Source organism: Gavialis gangeticus, unplaced genomic scaffold (assembly GCF_001723915.1).
Source record: "Gavialis gangeticus isolate Ggan-Ray unplaced genomic scaffold, GavGan_comp1, whole genome shotgun sequence".
Lineage (NCBI taxonomy): Eukaryota > Metazoa > Chordata > Crocodylia > Gavialidae > Gavialis > Gavialis gangeticus.
Genome location: NW_017728992.1, coordinates 130,764,028 through 130,783,399, shown reverse-complemented (window position 1 = coordinate 130,783,399; position 19,372 = coordinate 130,764,028). Strand labels below are relative to the sequence as shown.

The 19,372-nt window shown below is 43.8% G+C and overlaps 1 protein-coding gene across 5 annotated transcripts in view; it reads right to left on the bottom strand.

Annotated features, from left to right (window-relative positions):
- Window positions 1–19,372, bottom strand: part of CUNH8orf34 (chromosome unknown C8orf34 homolog) — a 418,058-nt gene that overhangs the window by 234,871 nt on the left and 163,815 nt on the right. For all 5 annotated transcript variants that reach the window (XM_019527768.1, XM_019527771.1, XM_019527772.1 and 2 more), the window contains one exon: window positions 9,650–9,816. In XM_019527768.1, coding sequence (XP_019383313.1) covers window positions 9,650–9,816 — 167 coding nt within the window. The remainder of the gene's footprint in view (window positions 1–9,649; window positions 9,817–19,372) is intronic.

Sequence of the window (19,372 nt, the reverse complement as noted above, 5' to 3'; positions counted from 1 at the left end):
CCCCCCCCACCAGCTTCCTGTATTGGGTCTTCCTGGGGGCTGGGCCAGGGCCCCCTGCAGCAGGGGGGGCTCCTTTTCCACCACCCCCGCCAGAGTTCCCAGCACAGCAAGTGGTGCAGAGAATTTGTGCTACCAGTGCTAACTGTAACTGGGGGAAGGGAGTCCTCCCCTCCATCATATATATATGGATTGCTAGCTGGAGTCTTTGGGGGAGCCATAGTGCCCACCAGTTTCCGGTGTAAGGAAATGCTGGAACCAGCTGCCCCTCCTGCAGCTGTCAAGAGGCTTCAATGGTGGGGAAAGGAGCCCTCCCACTGTACAGCCCGGGCCAGCCCACGCCCACCCTCCCCACCAAGACCCCAGCAAGAAGCTGTGGGGGACCCTTGTGGTGGGGTGGTTCACTTTCCCCTGCCCCAGCCTCTTGACTGGCAACCAGCAGCTGCAGCAGAGCTGCCTAGCTTCATGTTTTGCTGAGCCACAAACTGGGGCAGAGGGGCAAAGAGAACCCCTGTGCTGGGTGGACCTGGGCTGACCCTCCCCTGATGGTGGGCAGCAAGCTTCAGGAAAGCTCTCACAGGAGGAGGCGCTCCCTTCCACTTGTGGCTACATTTCCCAGCATGGTAAAAAGCTGGATCAGCCCTGTTCTGGAGTTTGGCTGCAGTTGGCAGGTTGCTCAGGCAGAGGGATGGGTGAACAAAGCCCCACTGCCACATGGACCCAACCCAGCCCCCCCATCTGAGCCTCAACCCAGCAACCTATGAGGGTCCCTTATGGTAGGGGAGCTCCCATCCCCACTGTTGTGCTTACAATCACCAGCTAGCTGGTGGGGAGGTAGGGCTGAAGAGATGAGCTACTTTGGCAATGGCAGAAACTCCGCCCCCCAGAGCACTCCCTGCTATCCCCTCCCCCCAGTCAGGCTGCAATGCGCCATGGGGCTAGGGCAGCTGTGGGGACAGAACCCTCCCCTTCCTTGGCCAGGCTGCACATGGGGCTGGGATCAGAGACTGTCACTGACTCTGGATAGTGACAGATGAGGGGGCAGGACCAGCTTGGCTCTGCCCAAGCCAAATGCAGTCCTGCGCAATGCCACCCAGGATGACAAGGATTGTGCTCTAAATTAATCCTTGATGGGATCTGGCACAGACATTCAATGAAGTGCTTTAACAGAAAGCACTTTAGATTAGTACACATCCAATCAGAGTTAACTGTGGGATGTGCCATTTTTTAAAGCACTTTGTGTCATGAACATTTTTTGTGTTACAGCTGTAGAATGCTTTCTGCATGCTTCTATTGAATTAAGTGTAATGGGTGTATCTAGCTTATATGTCTGCAATAAACAACCTTTTTCATATTTTTATCAGGTCACATGCAACTCATGGAAATATAACCCTAAGGAGAGTTTGTTTTCTCTGTCTCCCTGCACTTCCCTCCCAGTAACATACATGACATTCAATTTCAGTATCAATCCATTTTAATTTACCAATAATAAATTATTAAATGAGTAAAGGGCAATGTTGCAGTACATGACTAACTAAATAAATCTAAAGCTTACAAAGAACTTATTACCCCAAAATAATAGAAAATTCCTAAATTTATTACAGCAGTGATTCTCAGCCTTTTTAGATTCAGAAACATTATGAAGGTGCCCTGAATTTAGCAGCACCTTGGCTGAGAAGCACTGTTGTGCTGCCTCACCTTGCCTCAACCAGGGTGCTGCTTCAGACAGTCGAGAGAAAATGTCACATATGCCTTGTGCAGAACCTGCTTCTGCTGTAGTCAATGAGGCACTCCTGCCTGCATTAGTTTTGTCTGTTTCTTGTATTTTTCCAACCTGCCACACTGCTGTCACCCAGACAAAAGCTTCGTGCATGCTTCTGTTTCCAGGAGGAGCAGGTAGGGCTGAACTAAAATGGGCGATAGCAGGAGCACCGAGCTGAGCATTCAGATAAACCTAATTCACACAGTAGCACCCGTTTCCCAATCAGGCTCCACGTGTTCCTCCTGATGGTTTAATCTAGGTGTGGTGGCAACAATGCCAGCACCACTATGCCCTGAAAGGGTCTTGTGGCACCCCAGTTGAGAACCACTGCATTAGAGAGACATTAGATAGAGAAATATTGTTTTACCTACCATTATTGTAAGCAACACCCAAAATTACTAGAAGATAGTTGAAAAAAATCTATTTCTCCTTTCCTCCATTTTGGGTTCTTGCACAGTATTTGGCAGTTTCATTTTACCCCTGTATTCACTGATGCAAGGTTCATGATTTTAGACTTGGACACCTAATAGCCAAAAAAGAATCTGGCCTTAGGTGCTTAACAAGACTAAGGCATATAACCGTGATTCTATTCTGCCAGAGTTTCTGAAACAGTTGATGCAAAAAATGAGTCTTCTCCTTCCTCATTTTTTTATGACTCATTCTTCAGAGTAAAATGATGATGTGTTACAACAATTTATTCATCAATGGATTTCAGGACTTGAATAAGATGGACATATTAAGTCAACTTGCATCAACTTATATGTCCAATTGGCAGAATAGCATCTCTTCCCTGAAGTCCACTTTGCTCTATTTCAGGTATTATAATGAACATGATCTTTACATGCCTATAATCTATTCATGCCCTACTTTATGCCCCCATGACCTTATCAGTATCTAGCCCCTGGCCCATGTGAATACACATTATAAATAATGACCTTAGAATGTATGCAATTTACTTTCATTAATGAGTTATCTTGTTCCTGATTGTATTAATCCATATGTTAGCCAGAGGAGTAAAAGGACATTTTTACATGTGTTTCTGGAGTGGCACTGGACACCTTAATTAGTGATCTGCACTAATTAAAAGCAGCCACGTGTCACGTCCCTGTGCTGCACATCCCTGTACTGAAAAAATGGGTGTCATGGGACTTTGAACTACAGCTCATTGGATGCCTTTTATTTCAAAGCGCACCACGGCCATTTTATCAGCATGAAGATGCATGGTAATGCTGACGCCCGTGATGGCTCAAGGCTGCCAGAGCACATCAAATTTCCAAGCTCCAGCAGATTTGATTAATCGAGTCTGCTCCGACAAGCTGGATTTCCAGCGCATCAGAGCAGGCTCCCTGCAAGTGTGTAGGAGCCCAAAGAGGACAAATGGGCAATGGGATACTGAAATACGCTTTTACAAGGAGAAAGAGGAGTTGCTATACAAGTCGTACCACCTCAGGGAGTAGATTGTTTTTGATTACAATTTGTTATTTGATGCTAATGAAGATCTGTATAGAGACTGAAATGTTCTTCGTTTCATTGTATATGCTCAGATATCACGTTTTATGCAGATCATCAATATAGACAATACTAGACTCATTTTTGTTTGTATAGCTGCCATAATTCCCATTTGTACTGGGAACAATTTTGCAAAGTCATCCCAAATGATTATAGTACAAGCAATACACAGCTACAATATAAGCAATCTAAAGGCTGTAATGCCAGCCTTCATCACTATATGAAAAAATTACAACTCCTGTTAGAAACTAGAACTCAGAACTTTAAAAAGTTGCACTCTCCAATAGCTCCTTGGTACAATGCTGAAGACCTTAATACAGAGAAGAAACTGATAGGGAAGCAAAGAATAGAGTAGTCCTTGGAACTCATCTGAAAGTAAATTAGGACATCTATTTTTGAAACTCAAAAATCTAAGAAAGATGAAGGGGAACAGAATCCCCAGGGGAAAAAGCTAGAAGGGAGGATCAACGGGAGGTGAAATCAATTAAGTTGACCAGGGATAATTGAAAATCAATTGGAGAAAAGGATTGGTCAAGGGAGCAGGCAAAACATTTTCTCTGAGGAGAAAAAGAGGAGCCTTTGTTTTACATAAAGTGAGATCCCCTGGAAAACATCAGTGGGAGGACAGCAGGCCTCTGCAGCACTGAAACCATTCAAGACAACCACTTGGTGTGAAGGTAGAATTGCGTGGGGAAAAAAAATCATGGTGTCTTTTGGGCTATTGAATGTTTTTACAAATTCTAAAACTTTCAGGAGTTTCACACTACTAATGTATACATTAGTTGACTTTTTTCAGTATCCCATATGGAATTTTAGATTCCTGATAACAATGAAACCCCTCCCCATTTTGAATAGTACCAAAACAAAAGTTGCATTTTCTACAATCAAATAGACCTGTATACTTCAGGGTGATTTTTTTTTAACTGCTTAGCTCCTAGAAAAGTCCAGAACTCCTTACTAATATAGTATAGAACAGCTAACACTTAGAAAACCAAACACATTTTCCCTACAGCAAAATCCAAGATGCTTCATCCATTCTAGCCAGATACTTACAATTTTGTTTATAGCGTACTAATATTGTTTCTGGCAGAATTCAACACTTCTATTTACTTCACTAATAATCATTTAGGAACACTAAGTGCCTAAAAACAAAATATACTTTCAGAAGGCATCATTTTAGCTATTTCATTATTTGGAAAGGTTGCAGAAAGGAGAAAATAATAATATATAATAGAAGAGTGAGGAAAGCTTAGTGGAATACTATGAAGCAGCCATAAGGAAATGTGATGGAATTATCATATGCCTACGGCACCTCCAGAGAACTACACAAACATATTCCTACTTCAAAGAATAATTTGTAATTAGATGTCTGTTCATATATTTTATTATATTAACTCCCAGCTCTCCATTACATCAGACCAGACTTTACAAGCCAATAGATCTGTTGGTTACTAAACAAATATATAACAAACAATACATTCGATTACCATACTTTTCCATTTTCTGAGATTGCTGACAAGTTAGTAGACATCCTTTTAATTTAAGATATTTTACCAGTATTAATTTTTTAACTAGATTCTGATGATCCTGATTTTTCTTTAAAATCATACAGATGATCCACTTACATGTTACCTTAATTTATTTTCTATGTTATACATCATACACTGAGCTATCCAAAAGAGAAAATATTGACTGGATAATGTGAAGTAATTATGCAAACACCAACTGGTTTTTTAAATGCAAAGTACAAAGCAATATTTGTCAGATATTTTGTTTTATCCATGAAAGGAACAGTAAACTGTAAAGCAGGGCTTTTATACAAATGTGTTCAGTCATTTAAATCACTATTTTGTAAGCCACAAGTGAAAGCATGTGGATCCTTTAAAAAAAATCCCCTCTATAAAACTATGAAATGTCCTTTCATAGTTTTCAAGGCTACCAACAGGGAGCTGCTTCCCAGCCCCTGCAAAGAGCAGGACCCCACGTACAATGGGGGTCTCTGTTTTACTCACCTGGGAGCCATGCCAGGCTTCTGTAGTAGCCATTTGGCTCATCCAGGTATAGCTGGAAGCCAACCCTGATACCAGAGACAAATGGGACCATGGCAGCAACAAGGTCTGTGCCTGTCCCAACCAGGAGCTGCACCAGGTTCCTACCACCACCAGCCAACTTGTCCAGGAGAGAACTTGGAAGTGCCAGCAAACCCCAGCTTTTGGAAATCCCCAGATGGCAACCATGTGGCTGGGGAGCCAGAGAGGTGATAGGACACTGAGGGACCCAGCGGATTTAAAAGTAAGAGGGCCAAGGACCATAAACCCCCAGAGAAGGGAGCACACGGTCTCTTGGAGAAAAGCAGTGCATGTCTTGCAGAGGCACAGAAGACAACCAGGAATGCTAAAAACCTGGGTCCAAGCCTAAGGCAAACTGCAAATGACTGGAGCAAGCTGGTAAAGGCTAACCAGCGAAGAAGACCCAGCAATGCAACCCATCAGTGTTGGGCTCGGGACGCAGTGAGTAAGCCTCTGCATGTGGAGAGTAGCTGCAAGGCCTCTCTGGGAATCCGGGTATTAAGCAGATGGTCCGGTGATGGTAGTGCCAGCCAAAAGGATCATGCCAGGTAAGGTACAGAGTTGATATGGCCAAGGATGGTAGAGATGTAATTGATAAGACTTAAAAATGGGGACTGAGTTGATTGATAAAAAAAATCCTTCACTCAAGCATGCAAAAGGGTTAAGCAATTGATGCTGGACTCTCATGATGAGAAGCTATAAAAAAGACCCTTTTTTGTTTTGATCGTGGGCATGCATAGGAATTGAAGGGGGGTAAACACAAATTGAGCCCTGAGGAGCTCATGATGTAGAAAGGTCTAAATAAGCATTGAATGACTGGGTGAGTCATTGGTCAAGAGACTCAGAGACACTTTGAAGGTCATAGGTCCAACTCAACAGGTGTGGTAAGGGAAGGGTATAAGAGAAAATATTGTCCATCAAGAGAACGCTGTTATCTTTTGTTTCACTATTCAGCTTCCCTTCATTTGTTTCCATCAAGGCATGGCAGGAAAGAATAAGGAAGCGGGCAGCAGTTTTCAGAAAGAGATATAGGACCCATTGTACCCACTGACAAAAACATAAAACACTTTTCTGGAAGGAGAACATTAATGCCAGTCAGTCTCAACCGTACTGTTCTGAAATGTTTCCTCAAAGTAACAGCATATGGGAGCTACAGTGTTGTATTCCATGCCTCTGAATTCAGATTTCATTTGATTTTTAGTCTCAGTTTTAGACAGGATCACTAGACATTCCTGGAAAGAATGATGCTGCCAAAGCAGATTCTGTAAGGGTTCTGAAATATGAAAACAATGGTGCTATATCTTCTGATGAAAATAAAGAACCTGTGTCCTGAGACAGCGGTATCAGAAAAACGCTATCCCCAGCATTTGCCAGTGACATCAGTAGCATAACTAAGGGTGGCTATGCAGACACAAGCCCCAAGCACTACCTGAGGAGGGCCACCAGAATAGAAGCAGGTTGGCCCTTCATCCTCCATCATTCCCTTTATACACTGCACCTGAAGCAGGTCCAAGACCAGGCCAGAAACACAGCTGTAAGGTTGGACCAGAGTAGGGTTGGTGCTGGCAAGAGCTTCACTTCTAGGAGAAGCCACTTCCATGGGCAGAGGTACTGGTATGCCCAAGACACATCTCATCTCCTTTTCTCACTGCTGAATTTTGGCTTTTAAAAATAACAGCTTCACATACATTTCAATGGCATTAACATACAGGAGAAGCTTGCTCTAGGCATAAACTGTATCAGTTATACACCTGAGTGACATGCACCAAGGTTTGGAGGGACAGGATAGAAAAGCAATAGTTTACTTGACTGCCTACAGGAGTAGGAAGTGAACAACTGGCTCCCTAGGTAGGCTTCAGCAAAACCAATTAACCTGTATACTGATGATTATCTATCTCTAAAATGACAGTTAGACCCCTGGCAGATGTTAAAATAATGGCAAGATTGGAATCTTGTACATTTTCTGATGGGGCATAAAATTTCTATTTTGCCATGCCAGACTGGGATGGGGCATAAAATTCCTCATATCCACATTACACCATTGTGAAGCTGCTTCCAGCCTGATACTAGAGATTGGGAAGGGGGCAGCTTTGTCCTGGATGCTGGGTCCGTCTCATGTCCAATCCCAATGGTCAGCTGAGCATCGAGATTCGGGCACAGACAGATACAGATCCCAGTATGGCTCAAAACTGTCCCAGCCTTATCATAGGGGTTGGGATGGAAGCAGCCACAGAACCAGGTCTGTTGGGACCAGTGCTGACAACCAGTCGATTGTCAGGCTCAGGTCCAGTTTAAGGAACTCCCTCATCACAGGGTCCCACCATGCTGGGACATTAAAAAAAAAAAAATGTACAAGCAGCCCAGCTGCACATGTGGTTTCTAGATGCCCCAAGGCATGGGGACCTCAGGATCAGGGAGCATCTTGAAACCTGGGGCTATCTGGGACAGCCAATCAGGATCCTGGGATCACCCCTGTGGTTCAAGCACACTGAGACCTGTGTGTAGCCCAGCATTTTATAGGAAAGGACTGCCAGGCACAGGGATTGCCAGGCTCCTGGCAGCCTTTGCAACCTGCTCCCCCAGCAGCCTATTTTCAGCATCAGGATCAAGGCTGTCCCAGTCCCAGTGCAGATGTTAACAATAAGCTGAATTCTCACTCAAGTCTGGTCCTTTGTTCTGGTCATCAACTTTGTAATGGGCAAGAAAGAATCGCTGCTCACAGTTCTCCCTTCCTGGATATTAGCCACATTTGAAAACACAGGGCATTAGGACTCAGCCATTAAATCTGGAATCCCCTGAACTCATGGACAACTGTTTATTATGGGTGTGCAAAATGGGCCCTATTAGATTCTGATTTAGATTCAGCCTGAACTGGGGACAGTGATTCGATTTGTTGATTCAGATCACTGTCCCTGATTCGACTCAGCCGAATCTAAATCTGAAGATTCAATGCCAGTTCAGAGAATTGGTGATTCAGCCATAGACACAGCTTTAAAATGTTTTTTCTACATACCTCTAGGTACCAGCATGGCCTGAGAACACTGCGATGGTGGGACAGATGGAGCATCCCACAGGAGTGTGTGTGGGCACCCCCCTCACCCCCCACGTGCTCAGCGGCAAGCGGGGAGGAGAAAATGCAGAGGCAACAGGAGCTGTATGTGGAGACTGTCTCGGCCTTTAGAAGGTCCTTTACAATCCCTAAATTGGTTTTGGAGCCACCAACCCATTCCATGCAAAGCCCTACCCACAACAGAATGACGTAGGTGAAACAGCTCCTGCCTCCTAGCTCATTCTTGTCCAAGGGTGATGAAGCCTTACTATTATTGCTGTCTGATAAAATAATACAGTGATATCAAACTAGAAATGACTGTACATGAAATTATACATTAAATAACAATGCAATACACAGTGTAATAAACAAAGTAACTCCAACATAATTGCACATCAATTACGGAGTTGCAGTCTATAGAATAATGTGCCATATGTCTTTCTATTTTCATATTGGGCTTTAGACTGTAGCTCAGTTTCTCTTAAAAAGAATTTTTATATTGCTCCCCAAAATGTAAGAGCTTTGCATTTTGATCCCACATAAAAGTCTGCAATATAAAACATAGGAAAACACTGAAGTTAGTGGTTCTTATTGACCATTTTAAACTAGGACCTTGAAAAAATATGACAAGCACGATCATATTATTAAACTATTCCTTTTCTTTGACTCAAGTGATAGTAAAATCAGAACTCCAGGATGAAAAAGGTTTTTTTTAAGGAAATGGCCTTCTAGAATAAGGTTTAAACACATAATGCAGTCTACTAAATAATTATAATTAAAAATCAGATTAGAGTAAACCATAATATATGTTTACCAATGCATTAGCAGCTAGTTAACCTCTAACAAAAATTCCCATTGAGGTCTAGACTGGATCATAGTGAGTTAAAAAACCTGTGAAGTAGACTGTGTCCTCTGTTGACAGCTTTAATACCTTTTATGATTAGAAGCTTCAAGCACATTTATGTTTGGAAAACATAAAATTAAAATAATTATTTTAGTTGAACTACACTGTTAAGTCCTTTACAGGAGAGTGATGGAATTAGAATGTACCATTAGGGGTAGACTTTGTACTGTTCTTCTATGTGTTTTTAAAGTCATTGATGTAAATAAATCTGTAGTAACTGTAACTTCTATACAGTTACTGCGGGTTTTCATCTATATACCAGAAAGGAGAATTAGGCTCTCCACTGATTTTGTTTTGCATTTTATAATATAAGAAAAAGATGAAAAATAAATAAAAGTAAAATTAATTTTTTCGATTACCCAGCAGTTCCATTGCATCATCCTCATTGTCAATATCTTCCTCTGTCACTGAAGGAGCTGTACTTTGAACAGAATCAAAGGAGTCCTGGGAAAGCATAGCAGCCAGTAGCTTCTTATGTTGCTGCTGTTGTTGTTTTAATCCTTTGGTCTTCGGCTCCATCTTTAAGCTGGTTAGGGGGAAAGCACAACCTCCTTTTATTACTATTCTCCAAAAAATTTTGGCCAAGGTTTGTCAAAAGTCTTGCTGCAACATGCAACAAGACTTCGCTCTGTATTAACTGTCCTTCCTTCATTCCATATCACATCACCTTGTTCTTAGCCCCTGCTAGTTTGTCATTCATTTCCCAATGCTTAGTAGTCTCCAATCAGCCCCATAATTTTTTTTTTCATTTCAATGAAGTTTGTACTACCTCTTGCTTCCTATATAAGAATGTGATGCAGTGGCTGTCAGAAAAGTCCCCTGATTTCAGTGGACAGAAGCAACTTGTTTTAAAATAAAAAACTAACAGTAGACAGCCAGAACACCTCAGCGGTTTGTTGCAGTTGTTTGCTGTGGCTCTATAGGCCCACGATTACTTTGTAAATTATCTTCACAGAAAGTGCAGTATTAAGGTTACCGTATTTCCAGGATCAAAAAAGAGGGCACCTGTGGGAAGATGGGAGCTAGTGCGGGGGGGGAGGAACAGGAGGGGTAGGTGATTGTGGGGGGGGCAGTGATATGCCTGTGCCCTGCCTCTGCCCCTTGCTACTAAGCCCCAGTCGCCCAGAGCTGCCAGTACCCCGCAGGCCCTCTCCTACAGCCCTGCCAGTGCCCTTCACTCCCAACCCAGAGCCCCTGCCCTGCACAGCATGTGACCCCCAACAGCCAGTCACTTTGCCTGCTGCTCCCAGCCACAAGCATGCAAGCTGCTCATGCCTGGGAGGAGTGGAGACAAAAGCAAAAACCAGGATATTTGCTTCCTGTTGAGTCAGGAGGGTAGGTGATCGAGCTCCAGGGAGAGAAGCTATGTCTCTGCAACCTCTTCCCCTACCTCCATCTCCTCTTTCCCAGCTCTCATTATGTCTAAGGGAGAGGGTGAAGGCAGGGAAGGGAGGTCCATTCTGGGGCTTCCCTAGCTGTGCTGAAGTGGGGGGGATGAGTGTGTTGGAGCCCCTCCCACCTCAGTGGGGCCCCATTCCACCCACTCCACCCTCTTGCACAAGCTGGGCAACCTCCAAAATGAGCTCCCTGCATCCTCCCCCCCCCCCAAACAATAAAACAGCACCAGGAGAAGGGCTGGGTTGCATCAGTCCAGCCCTGCTCCTGGCATGCACGGACAAAAGTTCATGAAAGTGCTCTGCTTTGGAGCACCTTCATCTAAACCCTCATATAGTAAAGAGTTCGATTTTCATGGGATCAGGCCCTTTTAAAGCCCTCTGCAGTCATGTACTTGTGTTTGGTCATGACTGTAGAGCGCTTTCAGGAGCCAAATCAGGAGCAAATTGTCACTTCTCTGTTCCTACAGAGAAGGGGCCATTAGTGGAATGGACACCTAAGGTATTGTCTGCTTGTAATGGGAAAAACAACTGCACAATGGCAAAGGCATCAGAGAGAAATGGCCCATCAGCTGGATGAATGGCAGATGCCCCAAGGAGAAGAATTTCTGGAGAATTCTGGAGACTCCTGAGGAATTGGGGGGAATGCTGATGGGAAACAGGGCCTGGGGGGCAGGGGCTGGCTTAGAGATATTTTAACAGCTACCTGTAAGGTGGCCAACATGTTTGATTTTTTTTCCCCAAAGCCCCAGCAACAAGAGCTGGAAGAATCATCAGGATTGCTGAGTTCTGGAGATACTGACAAGACTCTCAGGAGGGCTGGGGTATAGCTACATGAGAGGGTAAGAAACTTTACTTGTCTTTTTATTCTGTTTTCAAACCTATTGCCAGTTTTCCTTGTATAATTCTTTTCTTCTAACATATCCTTTTGTTGTTTTGTCTCTTTACTAATTGCCTGTGGAAAGACTGAATTCTGGGTGAGCGATATTCCTTTTACGTTGTACGCTCTAGAGAAAGGGTACAGCATAAAAGGGCACTGGAGCTAAGGCTTGCAGGGGTAAGGAGTTTATTCCATAAAAACCTTGGTGTGTTCCTTGAGATTAGCAGCAAGACAGCAGGAAGAAACTTGGAGCTCTGGAGGGTACCCACCAGACAGGTTTATGAAGGACCCTTAGGCTGAGGACAGAAATTACACATAAACTAGTAGAAGTCATCAGAAACCGTTCAAATCTGTAACACAACAGAAGTGCAGTGCACATAAACCACTTTCAAAATGGCCAAAGCAGGTTTAAGATAAACATGGATGAATGTAGTATCAGATTTAACTGAGTTAGGTGATATTGGTCTATTGAACTTCTGTCCCACATCCTCTCCAGATTCAAGTTAATTCAGTCCCCCAGCATCCCAGGATACTTTGCACATCCCCTGCAAGTCACCCACCTCTTGCAGGGTGAGCAGGCTAGCCTTGGCCCAAGCTGCTTACTCCAGCCGAGCAGGGAGGCATGCTCTAACACCCCCAGCTTCTAGACTGGGCCACTGCAGGCATGTGCCTGCATTTTCAGAATCAAAAGTGAATGCCTGTTCACTTGCTTATCAGTTCAATCTACACAGCTTACACTAACCTGCAAAGATTGAACTGATTCAGCCTCAGGCTTTTTGACTCTCTATACTTAGCCTTAGGGCCCTTCCTGACATGAAGGTAAGTGTGCAGTGGGATCTGATGCATGATCCCCACAATTGTGTTTCCTGCCTTGCCACATGTGCATGGCAGGAAGAGTGGTTGTGGGATGATGCATCAGATCTCATCATGCCTTACTGTGGATGCAGAAGTGCAGTATGCACTCCTACAACTGAGATCCTGCTGCTAATGCAGGCTCCCAGCCACATAGGAGCTCCAGACATCAGCTGACAGATCTCCCAGCTACAGGAACACCTGAAGCATCTCCATGGCTAGATGTCCTCATCAGCTGCAGGCTCTTAGGCTTAGGGGTGCACTGGACCCCTAGCTGGGGGCCCCAATCAGCTGATGGGGCTCCCAGCCACAGAGGCCCCTGGTCACATGTTCAATTAATGGCATGAGCTACAAAGTTACTACACATAATTTGTGGAACAACTTTGTGGCTTATCCCTCCTTTTATCATGTCATTAATTGAACATGTTGCAGGGTGCCTGCGGCCTTGGCAACCTTTTTAAGGAGTTGATGGTCTTCTTGCTTCTGTCCCAGAACTGCAGGATTTGGGGGTTATGCAGGGAGCACGTAAGCCTTTAGGCTAAGTAGCCTTGCAAAGAGTTATGCATTTTGTACTAGTCACAAACCTTTTAACTGGATGATTGGTTTTACTTCTTTTACTGACTGATCACAGGATTAAAGGAAAGTTAGGCTAGAAGGGACTTAAAGTCACCTACTCAAGCCCCATCTCAAGGTTGGATCATCCCTCCCTAAGCCACCCCAGCCACAAATCTATCCATCCAATTTGCTCTTGGAAGTTTCCCGGGATGGAGATTCCAGAACTTCAAAGTAGCCTGTTCCACAATGTTTGACCAGCCTTATAGTCAGAAAGTTCCTTCCAGTCTCCAATCTAAATTTCTTCTGCTGCAGCTTGAGGCCAGTGCTTCTAGTCCTGTCCCCTACAACCATAGAAAATAGACCTCCATCCTCTCTATAACTGCCTTTCAGATACTTGAATTTGTTATCAAATTCCATGTCCCTTCCCCCCCTCCACCTGCAAGTCTTACCTTTTCCAGGTGAAATAATCCTAATTCTTTCAGCTTTTCCTCGTAAATCATGCTTTTCAGGCATCTGATCATGCATATGTATATGTGTGTGTACACTAGGGATGTTAATATTGTTTAAAAAAATACCCATTTAACTTCCTCTAATTATATCAAACAGTTAACCGATAACAAATACCTAGTCTCAGCTGTGGTGTGCAGAGCCCCAGGTCAGTTCTTGCCTTAACCTGCCATGCCATGGGAGAGGGCTGCAGCTGCCTGCCCAGAGCAGCACAGGGAGCCAGGGGTTGTGCACAGACGCACTTGGACACAGATGCTGCTAGGAGCTACTCCCTGGGGCCTTTGATGGGGGAGGTTCTCCACCAGACACAGTCCATGTGAAGCCATGGGCAGCAGCAACAGGTTTTCTAGCTTGTTGAAGCCTCCAGCACACTGGGAAGGAGGGAGCAGGCAATGCGGGCTGGGGCCAGGTTTAAAAACTTTAAGGCTATGGACAAACATTCAAAACGCCTGAGCCTGAATTGATTCAATCCTTGCAGGTTAGTTTAACTTGGTATGGCTGAACTAATTTGCAGCCATACAGACACTCTTTCTGAACTAAAGCAATGCAGGCACATCCATGCAGCGGCTCAGACTAGAAGCTGGGAGAGGGGGAGATGCTAGATCCACCCTCTCTTCCCTTCTACAGTCCTGAGCTGAGGGAAGGCATGCAAAATGCTCTGATTAGGGAGGGTGTCCCCTGCCCCCTGCTGCTCCTGACTAGCATTAGGGAGTTGATAATACAGCATTTAGAACCACATCAAGAAAACAAAAGCCTCTATCATTAGTTCACACTCTTCTTAAACAACTTTTTCCAAGGAAGGAATGGAGGGACATTACCAGCTGACCTGCTGATTAGCTCCAAAAAACCCTAAGTGGACACTGTCTTGCTTGCCTTACACAGATGCCTCTCAGCATTAGCTAGAATACCACATGCTGGCTACACTCCATTCTGTGGGAGAGAAGGGGGGAAGCAGCAGGGAGAAGCCAAGCAGACAAGCTCTGCTGGAGCTCCAGCTAGGGAGAAGAGGGCTGGGGCCAGCCCTGCTCCGGAACAGAGCCCCACCCAGGGCTGCAAAGAATCTGGGATGCTAGGGGAATCTGGTTTAAGTTAAACCAGGAAGGGGTCTCAGACAGACATTGCATAAACTGGTTTAACCCAAATCAGTTAAGTCTGATACTATATTCAACCAGGTTTATTTCAAACCCATTTCAGCCATTTTCAAACTGGTTTATGGCCACTGAACGTCTGTTCTGTTACAGGTTTAAGCAGTTTCTGATCACTTAAACCAGTTTGTGTGTAATGTCTGTATCTAGCCCAAGTAACCTGTTATCTCCACCCCAGCTTCCCAGGCTTCCTGGCACTTATGAACAAGCAGCTAATTGCTTAAATGACAAGTCATTAGGCTTCCTGTGGTTTTCCTCTAACCTCATAAACTATAGGTAGTAATCTCCCATCATTCCTCCTTTCCTCCTTGCTCCTCCCTTGCTTTCTCCTGCCTGCCATGCTGCCTTCCTATTCCTGAGGCACTGCGCCACTTCCCTTTCCCATGCTAAACGTTAACTAGTAATGCATTACTGCTATAAAAATGCTTATCATTTAAATGTTTAAAAGTTTAACCTTTCACATCGCTAGTGTACACACATAGACAAACTTACACACGTGCCTACATATACAAATCTTTTGATGTATTTCTGTTAAGTTCATACTCCTTATTACTGAACATTAACTTTCATCCTTAACTTGAAGGGCAAACAACTGGAACTGCCTAGAACCTTACAGAAATGTCTAAAGCAGAATACTTAAGAAAGGACAAAACCCCAAACCACTCCAACTCCCAGAATACAGATATTAGGAGAGAAGGATGGCCATCATCACTTTTATATGGTACCATTTCACATGTATTAACTTTTCCAGCTTCCTTCCCACAGCAGACAGCAACACAAAACAAAAAACCAAAATCAATGATGAGTGCAATCTTTCTTTTGAAGAAAACAGAATACGGGAGAACCTTCATCAAGGTCTAATTTACAAGCCTCTGTCAACAAAGCTACATAAATCTGATTGCATTACCATTCCAAATAGGTTTAGTGACTTCACCTTCATATTTAATCATTTTCCAAAAAATACTCTAGCTCTCTTTTAAATAAGAATGTCTAGTAGGAGTGCATCAATATATTGGCTGGCTATTGAATTGGCTATTTTGCTGCCTTTGCAAAAAAGTGATTTCTCCCTGGCAGCAACAGGAGCTCAGCTGGGTAGGGTCCACTGGCACTGATGCAGCTGCATGCTCTGAGGCTTCAAATGCACTTGATGCCACTGTCCATGCAAGAGTCCACCCTCCTCACTTGGGATGGCAGTATGGGCTGCATGGGTAGCAGGGCTGTGGGCAGGAATCAGGCAGTCACCGCCTTCCTCATTGAGGGCTGGAGCAGGCAGGAGGCCTGTGTGTATGTGGGAAGGGTTAGAAATGCAAAACAAACAAAATTAAGTTTATCAAAAATTTAAAATGCCTTGCACTATTAGTAAATATAAGTTATTGGATCAGCATCAGCTTATATGGTTGATTAATCATCAGCTATCAGTATAGGCCAAGAAAATCTTTATTGGTGCACTCCTAATGTGCAGTTTCAACTGTGCTGAGAATTCACCAGCTGCCACTGCTGTCAGGATGAGTTACACATGCTTAGAACCTCAGGTATCCTGATTATATCTTTGGGGAAAGGAATATGTTCCCCTCCATTGTCTGCTACTGAAAAAAGCAAAACTTGTTCACACCAGGGTTTAGGATAGTGCAGAGGAAGTATATGGCTAGTAACTTAGTACCCAATGAGCCATACAACATCAACATCCCCTCTGATCCACTCTGCTGAAGGAACAGGGCTGATAAAAGGAAGTACAGCAGCAACAGGGGAGACAGATTAAGCAAATTCTAGGAAATATACAAAGTAGTATTATATGGCCCTAGTTTTCTAAGCCATTACTGAACTAAACAGCATTCATTTTCGACATGTAGTTTTTGACTAAGCCATCACAAGAACTTGGATGGGGAGGTAGGTGTGAAATATAGGGTACCTGTGAGAACATTCCTGCTAGTCTAGGCCTGCCAGTTTGGCCTCAGTCTACAATGATTGTACCTCTACATAGTTGAATTATTACATTGCTGTAAGGGTGGGAAAATACGTGGCATGGAAATATTTGGACAATTGCTGTTTTCACTTTCACTGTTGTAGTCAGTAGTTTACAGGGTTAACATAGACATAGGTATGAATAATGAATGGCCAAGTCACTATCAAAAATCATTAGCCTTAAAACTAATTCAAAATATGGATAAATTCATTTGTATTAGATTAATCTGAAAACAGAAACTAAGACCTATGAACTGCCTTCTCCTTTACTTACAAAGTAAAATGTAACTGAATGACTTAGGCTATACAAGTTAGTTGTAATTACATAACAAAACAACTTAAATGTAAGTTAGACATTATAGTCAACAAAATGCTGTGATTTAATAAAAGTATAATAGCTCCTGAATTTTTATTAGACCTATAAGCAAAGAACATGCTATTCCTAGTACTTATGGATATAATTGTTAAATATTTAATTAATCTTAAACTTTCACTTGAACTATGCCCACCAGAGTTAAATCTAACCAACTGCTGTTGCTGTTTATAACAACCACACATTTATTGTATGCTTATTTTTATGTATAACTGGTTTAATATAAGTTGTGTCTTTTCTGCATGTTATCATCATTTCTCCAGACCTCTGCAGTATACTGCCACTGCAAACTGTCGACTGACTGAATCTAATTTCCAAATTATGCCCCTGAGACAGCAGATGTCTGCACAGCACAACATTTCAGACTGGTTCTAGTCTATCTCTAACACACTGCAGCAGTACATAATGTGGGGCCAAGGAAGGACTTGGGGGCCACAATAGAGCTGTTTTCTGGCTAGGCTCAGCCACTGCATGGTTTTTTAGGGTGGGTTTCCTTTTGTGTCTTTTAAGAGTGGGGATTTAAAGCAATTTTCAGACTGTTCAAAACTGCAGCGTTGTGGGCCCAGATTTTTAGGCTAATGCTTGGTTAGGTACAGACGTTACACTTAATACATGTTAGGCATGCAGAAAGCACTTACAGCCGTAACAGAACAGATGTTCATGGCATGTAAAGCACTTAAAAAATGGCAGATCCTGCTCTAAGTTAACTCTCAATGGATTTGGTATTAGTCTAAAGTGCCTTACCTTAGAGCACACAGGGGGTGAGGAGCACAGCCCGGCAGCTTGGAGAGCTGCATGCAGCTGGTTAAATCTGTTGTGGTAGAAAGAGAGGGGAAGGAAGGAGCATGGGGGGGCAGATCAGTGCCCCCAGTGAGGGAGGGAGTGGGCCCCACACAAGCTGATTTGCCCCATGCCGCACACCCTGCTACGCTCATCTCTGCTGATGCATTAGGGGGTCCCAAAAAATTGTGGGCTGCCCCTGCTGAAACTCAAACGGTACAACTGTAGCTCTCTTAGACATAGCCAAGGTAGGATTTTGGTAATAGCATGGCTATGACAGCATAAGGCTCAGCATAGATTATGGTACTATTCGTGACACTGCGTAAATACTTGGTAACTCAGCCCACATGGAGCTCTGTGCTGTATGGCTATACTGCTATCAGTACTTCAGATGAAGCTTGGTCTGTTCTGATCTTGCAAACATAAGAAGGATTTTTGTGCACTTCTGCTAAATTCATTGATGGTATGATTGTAAAATGGTACAAAAGAAAAAGTTCCATATAAATTTGAAATCCATGATGTATATCCCTTAATAGCAGGTGTGTTATTTCCTACTTACAATCAGGTTTCCCAAATCTTTATACTGCCATCCAACCAGGCCCTGACCATCTAAAAAACAGACTTCAAGGCTCCATTATTGTTTCCATATATGAAGTAGTCATAGGAAGCATGCTTTCTCCTCAAACATTCCATTCAGAGGTCAACTCCATTATTTTTGATGTCCCTTTAAATTATTCTCTCAGATGGCAATTCTTCCTTAAGTCATTGACAATGACTTCTTTCAGTGCATCTCTCCTTGCAAATTAAAATATACTTTGTTGCTGAAACCTTATATTGCCCAGCAAGTGGTCCTCTCTTTTCTCCCCCTATATTCAAGCGAGGATTTTGGCTCTTTCCCACTGAAGAAAGAGATACAGCATTCACTTTTTCTGTTTCTTTCAAGTAAAAGAATTTCCCTCCTCTCTCCCCATCCTATTTGGACTGCTGAACAAGAGCAGGAACAGGGCTGGAAAGTCAGCCCCAAGCATGAGTGATCATTGTTGACACTGACACTATCCCAGAAATGCAACCAGGGTAAGTACAGACATTCAAAAAGCCTGAGGCAGAAGCAATTCAATCTAGGCAGCTTCCTCTAAGCTGCATAGGTTGAACTAATAATCAAATGAACTGACATTCAGTTTTCAATTGGGAAAGGCAGGCCAGTAGGCATGGGGCACAACAGCACATCTCCCAGCCTGCTGGGCATTGCCAGCTCAGCCAAGTGTCCCCAACAGGCTTCCCAATACCCACAGAGGGTTAAGGAACCCCCTGTCTGGGTGCTAGCCCACCTTAGGGACACCTCCCCTTCAGGAGGTTCTCCAGCCCATGCAGCCCTGGTGAGCTGAAAGAAATTCCTCCCTACTCCCCTTCCCAGCTGCTGATTGCTTCAGCTGCTGGCACAGGAAGAAGCATGAAGAAGTCCTCCATGCCAGATGCCTGCTCATGTAACCCAGCATGGGGGCACCAGGGAGCCCCCACATTGGGGTGCTTCCCCCTGCCCAGGGTCCCCTAGGCACAGGGAATTGAGGGGAATTCTTCCTTTCCCTAAACCCAGAGCTGCTTGCCTCAGCACTGCCAGTCTCAGGGACTCCCCT